Here is a 9,897-nt window from a genome sequence, read left to right on the forward strand (position 1 = left end):
ATAATTATAAGCATGAATAGTCCAAAACACCCCTTTAAAAACTTTAGCAGAATTCCGACCCGAGTGGACTTACGGAGCCTGTGACGGTCCGTCATGACTGTGACGGTCCGTCCTGCAGGTCTGTCACAAAGGTCAGAGAGTTAATTCTGTGGAAAGATTGGTGACGGTCCGTCGTGCCTACGACGGTCCGTCCTGCAGTTCCGTCTTGAAGTTCAGAGAGTCGATCTCAGTACCCAAATTTCAGAATCTAAGTGTTTTGGAACGACACCCCCTCGACGGTCCGTCGTGCCTATGACGGTCCGTCGTGGGATCCGTCGACCCAGACAGTTATTACCAGAAATAAACTCTACTGCTCAAAACGACTAAACAGGTCGTTACAATAAACTAAAAGTTTTAATTGATTTGTAATTTAAAAAACTTATGTGTAATACGTTTCAATTTTTTTAACACATTATTTGAATTAAAAATTATCTTTAGAATAAGTATAAGATAATTATCTAATTCGAATTACTAAAGTATATCATTGAGAGAATATATAAATATTATTCAGAGTCATAACTAAAATTAAAAACAATAAGAAAGAGTAATTAAAAAAAAATGAAAAAAACCCCATAAGAATTAAAAAAAAAAAAAACAAAACAAGAAAGCATAAAAAAAGAAAGAATAAATAACAATTTTTTTTTTAAAAAAAACAGAAACAGAAAATAAAAAAAAGACGTGAAAAATTGAATAAAAAATAAGAAGAGAAAGGTAGAATGAAAATAAAAATAAAAATATAAAACTAATAAAACAAAAAGTAGAAATTAAGAAAAAAATGAAAAAGAACGTAAGAAAAAAAGGAAGTAACAAAAATTATTTTTTTTTAAAAAAGGGAGAAGAAGAAAAAATCTATAAAATAATAATAAAATAAAAATAATGATAAAACAAAATTAAAAAAAACGAAAGTGAAACAGATTTTACAGAAAACAAAAAGAAACAAACAAATATATAAAATTTAAAATAAAACAAAAACGTGCAGAAAAAAAAAAGAGAAAAAGATTTTTAGAAAAAGGGACAATTTTGTTTCATTAAAAAAAAAACATTCCTAATTTATTTAGGATTTCTTGATAAAAACTAACTTCAAATCTTGTAAATTTTTTATTTTTTATTTTTTATCTAATAAATAAATAAATATATATATATTTCTAAATTATCTTGAACTCAAAAAATCTCTTTTCCACACGAATTCTAATTTGTAGAAATTCTATAATAACATTAAAAATAAAAAACATACAAATATAAGCAATATATATATATATATATACGGATGTTTCAAATTTAAAATTAATGGATGCACAGTGAAAAAAATTAAAACCATTTAAATTAAATAAGCCAATTCCAAATAAGTTTAAAATAAATTTAGGGTAAATAACAATTTTATTATTAATTAATTAATATAATGTCCAAAAATTAAGTTAAGTCATACTAAAGTCAATAAAGCGACCGTGCCAGAACCACGGGACTCGAGGGGTGCCTAACACCTTCCCCTCGATCAATAGAATTCCTTACCCGAATTTCTAGTTCGCAGACCAATAAAATAGAGTCAAATTTCCTTTTGATTAGGTATTTAAATAAGGTGACTTGGAACACCAAAACTCAATTCCAAATGGCGACTCTGAATAATAATTATCCCTTTTCAAAATGTCACTTTAATTGGAAAAACTCTTTTTCTTTCAAAACAAATAAAAAATTAAATTTTAGAGAATAAAGGGGCGTGCCAGATGGCGACTCCGCTGGGATCACTAACTAGAATTCGTGCTTTAAATATTGATTTATGTATGACTATGATTTATATATTTATGCTTTTGGATATTGTATTTATTTAACTTAATATTCTAATTATTTATTTATTTAATATTTTGATAATATTTGAATTTGATTATAACTGTCTTCTCTCACGAACCATTCTAAGTCTTCTATAATAATAATATGGAAATTGCAACTGCGCACCCCACTTCTATCAAGAAAGCCAGTGGATCTTCGGTCCCTGGTGAAGGATTTTAAGTCACCCATATTTAGGATAGGGAGCACCCATGCACAAAGCCGGAAAACGCTGCTACCGGTACGGTGCTACTCCCTAACTCGAGTTGTCCGCTCGTTTTACAGCCAGTCTAGATATCTTTTCTCCACAAGTTAAACCTTAGTAGAATTGAAACTTTCAGACATGATATCCTTACTAGGTTTCGATTTATTTGCATCATGTGCATGTAACTTAGCGAGATTCGACATAGGGGCCCAATCTGACTAGGACAGGTACCTTTTCGTGAGACCATCATGAACATTTTGTGCTACTTGTTGCATCATGTGGAAACTGTAACAAAATGTTGACCGGATTTAGGATAATCAACTAAAGAAATAAATATCTATTTTCTATCCATTTTCAACCAATGATTCAAAATAAACAAATTAATACACATATATATACATACACACCTAATACTCAATTTTATTTTCACTTTTATTAAAATAAGGCATAAATAATAAAAATAATAATATTAATAATATATGTATATATGTCTTTTAAATTGTACATGTACACATTGTTTTATTTTTCTCTTTTTTTGATCAAAATTGTCTCTTTATCTGGTCATTCTTTTCAAAAACAACCTGAATCAATGATCACTTTAGACATTCCGAATCATTTTTTTAACTACTCCAATAAATAATTTCGAATTATTAAAATTTCATAATTAAATTTGATTTTAAAAATCCCGAATTTATTTTTCTCAACCAGGTAATCATGAAATCTATGAGGTGTGATAAAAGACCAATGGATGAACTAGTCGAAATGGTCAATGATCCCCCAAAGTTCATGATCACAGATAAAACCCCACAATTACTTATGGATTGGTGGAACGATATGCATGAATTTAGGCGGACTGAGATATTCAAACATCTTGGTTTCCTTACAGATATAATGAGATTTAGTCTTGACGGAGGTTTGATCGAGGCTTTGATCCCGTTTTGGGATTCCACAAACAATGTTTTTCGATTTAGTGATTTTGAGTTGACGCCTACATTAGAAGAATTGGGTGGTTTCACAGGTTTAGGCTAGGATCTTCGAACGAAAACACTGATAGCCCATAGGAGTGTTAGCAGAGGTAAATTTCTAGAACAGATGCACATCATCCATCCTCATAAGGAGTGTTTTGATAATGGGTTGGTTGGTTTCTTTGGAATTCTAGTACTCAAGATATGGAAAGAAGGAAGGATTTTCAAGCAATGGGAAACAACTTAAAAATGGACAACACCTCCCTACTTGGGAAAAACATAGACAAGAAGCATTCATGGTGGCATTCTTGGGAGCTATGGTTTTTCCAAGGAAGGATACAAAAATCGATATTCGTCTGTCAGGAATAGTCACTGTTATGATGAAGAAAAGAAAATCCACTATATTGCCGATGATGTTGGCTGATATTCATCGTGATTTGACTAAATGTAGAGAGGGGGGAGATTTTTTTGAAGGTTGTAGCATTTTATTGCAAATGTGGTTTTTGGAGCACCTATATCGCCATCGTTTTGCGACAGATTTCCAATACGATTGGACGAATTATATTTTGAGCCACCCAGACAGGATGAAAGAATTAGGAGACAAATTGCCAAAAGGTGTCAAAGAATGGAGACATTATCTTCTTAAATTGACGGCATCTAAAATTACATGGAACAATCATTGGTTCCCTGCTAGTGAGGTAATTGTTATGTCTTCCTATCGTCCATTCTTCGTTCTGACAGGCCTTCGCGGGTTCCAACCATACATACCCCTCCGAGTTCTACGCGAACTAGGACAAAAACAAATTTACCTAAAGCCGAGGATACAAAGAATTTTGTGTGGGAGGTAGCATTTGAAGATCGAGATCGAGAATCAGTAGCCCAAAAGATTTGGGGTGGTAGTCGAACTTTAAGTTCGAAAACTATGGTTGATGATCGCGTTGAAGGAGAAGTTGACCCCCTATACCTCCATTGGTTCTTTGATCAAGCCCCTCTCAAAGTAATTCCCGAAGGATCAGCGCGAGAAATCATAGATCGAGAAGAGGAAATTGAAGTAAGAATCAAGCAGGCCCGACTCGAGGTGGAAAAAAATTATAGGTCTACTTTAGATATTCTAAGCAATGACCTAAAAAATGTTAAAGATGAGTTGGCTCGACGTGATGCAATATTCGAGGAAAGAGTTACATCGATTAAAAAAAGGGTTGAAAAGAAGCATCTATCTACTATTCGAACCCTACATGAAGATTTGGGCATTGTCACAGGTGCTATGGAGAAACAGGAGGAAGAATATAAGAAAGAAATAGACTCTTAATACATGCGCAAGCTAGGATGCAAAATCAATTAAAAGCTTCTATGGGACGAGAAAGGGACATAGCAAACCGTTTCACATTGTATCAAGCAGAAGTGGCGACCGAAAGAAATCAATGGATGGAAGAGCGTGAAGAATTTCATAACCAAATTGAAGAGCTTCAAGCACATGAGAGCATCTAAGTGCTGCAGTTTTCACTACTGAAGAATGGTTGCAGAATTGTCACGAGAACATGGAGGAGGCGAAAGGACAAGTGCTTCAGTTAACAGAGAGCTTGATTGATGTTTATGGTGGTCATCTCCATCGAAGTGATGAGAGCCTGGGTCGAGAGGCACGTGCACTAGCTCCACATCTGCCGAAGCTTTGTTCAAGGTCTACTCTAGCCTAGGGGGCAATTGATGATCAAGAAATGTCGGAGATGGATTCTTTTTATTATTATTATTTTTTTTCTTTTTAGTTCGTCAAATTTTGTTTTAATCTTAAGTACTTTGATGTTTTTATTTTGGTCATTTTGATTTGAATGGTATTTTTATTTTAAAGTTAAACAAATGTCGTATTTTTCTTTTCAAAAAAATTTATCCACATGAACTACGTAATGATCTGATTCATGTTCAAACATGATACGTAGGCAAACTTTAATAGGTTCGATCAAAATGCATTCAAATTATTCAAGTAAGTAAAATAGGGGACCAAATGACATAAGCAAGTCGTCCATAGCCGGGATGAAACATAAAAGTCTTCCAAAACACATTATAGACATATGAATAATCTAGGTGCATAACATACAATGTGAATTTAATATCCTCAATATATTGAATCCTAACACATGTTTTTTTTAATATATATGAGAATTTAGAGAGTTTAAAAGGTGGTTGGTTTGTGAAGAGAGCTGGCATCTCATCAATATAACATAAGATCAAAAGGGACAGAAAAAATGACACGTAAAGACGGAACAAAGTCAGAAAATGAAGACGCACAAACCCAAATGGTTGCGCAAGAATCGGTACCTATAGAAGAGGTGAAAATGTTAAGACAACAGATGACCGAAATGTACGAAGCTTGGATGAATGGGCAAGCTCCTCGCCCTCAATTCGAGAATATTTGAATGTGAATATGCCATTCCCCATCCAAGTGTCAACAAGTAACCCGGTTTATCCACCTGGGTTTGAACCCTACATTAACACATCTAATACTGCCGGAACTTCCTCAGTAAACCCGTTGAAACCATCAATGATGAATAATCCACTTTTCATGCCTACTGTCCAAACTAATACAATTCCTCACCCGACACTGGTACAAAAATCCAATGATGACCCTATACTCAAAGATCAATACGACCAAGGTCATGCCCCTAAATTAACTTTCAATGTTCCTAACTCTTACCACCACCAATACAATTCTCCCGTTGAAGTTGAGAAAAACATTAAGAATGAGGAACATGAAGAAATTGCAAGGAAAATGAGGAGTTTGGAACAAAACATAAGGAATATGCAAGGTCTGGGAGGACACAAAAGCGTCTCATTTAAGGACTTATGCATGTTTCCAGATGTTTACTTGCCTCTAGGGTTCAAAACTCCAAAGTTTGATAAATATAATGGTCATGGCGATCCAGTGGCTCATTTGAGAAGATTCTGTAATCAGTTGAGAGTAGCCGGAGGAAAAGAAGAATTTCTTATGGCTTACTTTGGAGAGAGTTTAACGGGCGTAGCATCAGAATGGTTTATCGATCAGGACATTTCTCATTGGCACGTTTGGGATGATATGGCGCAAGATTTTGTCCAACAATTTCAATACAATATCGATATTATTCCAGATCGCAATTCCTAGCTATTATGAAAAAATCCATCAGAAAGTTATAGGGAATATACCATAAGATGGAGGGAGCAGGCGGCTAGAGTCAAACCGCCGATTAAAGACTATGAGTTAATTGATGTTTTTCTCCAGGCTCAAGAACCTGACTACTTTCATTATCTTCTTGCCGCAATGGGCAAGCCTTTCGCCGAAGTTATTAAGATCGGAGAAATGGTAGAGAATGGCATAAAGTCGGGTAATATTATGAGTCAAGCAGCCATTAGAGCTACCACACAAGCAATACAAAGTGGATCTGGTAATTTTACCAATCGAAAAAAGAAGGAGGAAGGGTCCATGACGGCATCTGGATCGAGAGGTGTTCAAATGGGCATGAACAATCCTTATGGTCAAGTCCAACAAGAACAATATAATTCTCCTCAGCATTATTACCCGTCCCAATATGCAGTTCTCAATACTCAGGCATATGTCCAGCCTCCTTCGCGCCAACAATGGCGGGGGCCTGCCCCACAAGTTTCTCGCCCCCAACAACAAAATTTCCAGGCGCCATACAATCCACGTCCCCAGACGAACTATACGAGTGAACAAGGTCGAAAAGAAAATTTTACCCCAATTGGGGAATCGTATACGAGTTTGTTACAAAAATTAATACAATTGAGACTGGTTGAAATTGTCAATCCGTATATTGTCAATCCAAATGCAAGAGGTTTTGATCCAACTGTTATATGCGATTATCATGCCAACGCTCCAGGTCATAGCACAGAGAATTGTTGGACCCTAAAAAAAGTCATTGAGAAGTTAATCGAGGATAAAGTAATCGAGGTACGCAATGAGGAAGCACCAAATGTCACCAATAACCCACTCCCTGCTCATAATAATGAGCATCTTGTGGGGATAATTGACATTTTTGAAGATTATGAGCAAACAAGTAGAACAAAAGTGGAAAGCAAGGTTTTAAATGAAGAGTCTAGTATGGTTTTGGAACCCATACAAAGGGCACCGATAATTGTTAAAGGTGCACGTTCGAATTTTGGGATCTCGAGAAAGATAGTGTTGTATGTCCCTGAATCTATAAAAAGAGGAGACATACCGTTGAATGGACCAAAATGCTACATTCCTGGTAAATCTTCAACGTTTGATCAAAATCAAGAAAGTATGAAAGAGCCAGTTGTGATACAAATTGCAACACAACTTCCGATCACAAACACCAAGGCCGTTCCTTGGAACTACAACAAAGTCGTCGTTACTCACAAGGGAAAGGATATTATCGAAGAAACAAATGAAACAAGAGGCTTAACTCGTTCCGAAAGATGTTATGCTCCGGAAGAATTAAAGAGGGACAAACAAATCAAAGAAAATCAGTTGCCGATGAAAAAACCAGTCACTGAGGAAGATGCTGAAGAGTTTCTGAAAAAGATGAAAGCTCAAGATTATTCTGTTATAGATCAGTTGAGGAAAACGCCTGCTAAAATCTCTTTATTGTCATTGCTCATACATTCTAAAGAACATCGTGAAGCGTTGACCAGAATTTTGAATGAGGCACATATATCAGAAAATATTACAGTAGGTCACTTGGAAGAGATGGTCAATCGAATTTATGAGGTAAATAGGATCACTTTCACTGATGATGAATTGCCCTTGGAAGGATCTGGACATAACAGGGCTCTACATTTAACTGTGAAATGTGAAGAACACTATGTGAAGAGAGTCATGGTCGATGGAGGATTAGGTGTAGACATATGCCCTCTTTCCACTCTACAAAGCTTGAAAATCAGCACTGATAGGATTCGTACTAACAATGTTTGTGTACGGGCGTTTGATGGTGCAAAACGGGATACTCTTGGAAATATACTTAATTTGTACAATTGGACCAGCGGAGTTTGGAATCACTTTCCAAGTTATAGACATGGACACGTCTTACAATCTGCTTTTGGGTAGGCCATGGATCCACATGGCTAGAGCTGTGCCGTCTACTCTACACCAAGTGGTCAAGTTTGAACATGACAAATAAGAAATCATTGTCCGTGGTGAAGATGATCTCCGAATCACCCGAGATCCTTCAATACCATGCATTGAGGCTAAAAGAGGTTGTGAATCCCTCAACTATCAGGCTTTGGAGATCCTAACGGTTAATCAGTTCTTAGAAGGAAAGCCTATCCTCCAACCTCGTCTGTCCTCTACTTCAGTCATGGTTGTGGCTCAAATGGTACAAAACGGCTATGAACCCGGAAATGGATTAGGTTTGTCGTTGCAAGGAATTGTGAATCCTATCAGTCCAATGGGTAATCAAGATACATTCGGTTTGGGTTTCAATCCAACTAGATTTGATAGAAAATGGGCAAAAGATCGTAAAATGAATGCTTGGAATCTGTCTAAGCCGATCCCCCATATTGCTCAATCTTTCATTAAATCTCGAGGTGAACCGTCTCCAGACTTACCTATCCAAAATGACGTGGATGAAATGTGTCAAGGTATCAAGGAAATGTTTTATGAGGTAAACATGACTCAGAGGGGTGAGGGCACTAGTCATATGGATGTGCAGTTTATCGGCCTGAATGTCCAACTCAATAACTGGAAAGCTACTCCTCTCTCTACAAGAAAGAAGTCATGGTAGTTTTGTTTTGCTGTTTATTTATTTTATTTTCTTGGATTATTCTCAGGGTTGTAATTCAAACGTTCTAGCTGTTTTGCTTTGTTGTTAACCCTTCTATCCTTTCCCATTCAATGCAATGAAGTTCTAGTCATCTTCTTTGTTCCTACTCTTTCTAATATTTGTCATCTTATTTTCATTTTCAGTTACGTTAACTTTAAAAATATGACATGCATGCGGAGTTTACAATTAGATCCTAAAAAGTTGTCTGATCTCATAACAATGAATCTTAAGTCTAAGGAATATGATGAAGATGAAGCTGATGAAGAAATAAAAAGAGGTTTGGATCAATTTGAAAATAAGCCTAAACCTAATTTAAGTGAAACCAAGGTGGTTAATTTGGGAACTTTTGAAGAAGTGAAAGAAATAAAGATAAGTATTCATGTCGATCGAAATATTCGAGACGACATAATTCAAGTTTTAATTGAATACAAAGATGTCTTCGCTTGGTCATACGATGACATGCCCGGGGTTAAGTGCTGATTTGGTAGTTCACAAACTTCCCATACATCTTGATTTTCCATCTGTCTTGCAAAAGCAGAGAAAATTTAAGACAAATATGAGCTATAAAATCAAAGAGGAAATCATGAAGCAACTGAGTTCAAAAGTGATCAGGGTCGTCTAATACACTACTTGGTTGGCTAATGTTGTGCCCGTACAAAAAAAAGGATGGAAAGATCAGAGTTTGTGTTGATTATAGAGATTTGAACAAAGCAAGTCCAAAAGAAAATTTTCCACTACCCAACATTCATATCTTGGTTGACAATTGTGCTAAACACGAGATCCAATCTTTTGTGGACTGCTACGCCAGATATCACCAAATTCTCATGGATGAAAAAGACGCATAAAAAACTGCTTTCACCACCCCGTGGGGTACATATTGTTATAGGGTCATGCCATTTGGTCTAAAAAATGCAGGGGCAACCTACATGAGAGCTATGACTACCATATTTCATGACATGATGCATAAAGAAGTTGATGAATATGTCGATGATGTCATCATTAAGTCTAGAACGCAAATTGACCATGTGCGTGATCTAAGAAATTTTTTTTAAAGGTTGAGAAAGTACAATCTCAAGCTTAATCCGGCTAAATGTGCATT

At 35.8% G+C, this 9,897-nt stretch overlaps 1 protein-coding gene across 1 annotated transcript; it reads left to right on the plus strand.

Moving 5' to 3' along the window:
* Window positions 1-6,319: 6,319 nt before the first annotated feature.
* Window positions 6,320-8,083, plus strand: LOC114075983. The gene has a single exon (XM_027914159.1). The coding sequence runs from the start codon at window positions 6,320-6,322 to the stop codon at window positions 8,081-8,083; it is 1,764 nt and encodes a 587-aa protein (XP_027769960.1).
* Window positions 8,084-9,897: the final 1,814 nt, after the last annotated feature.

This window comes from Solanum pennellii, chromosome 2, assembly GCF_001406875.1.
Source record: "Solanum pennellii chromosome 2, SPENNV200".
NCBI lineage: Eukaryota > Viridiplantae > Streptophyta > Magnoliopsida > Solanales > Solanaceae > Solanum > Solanum pennellii.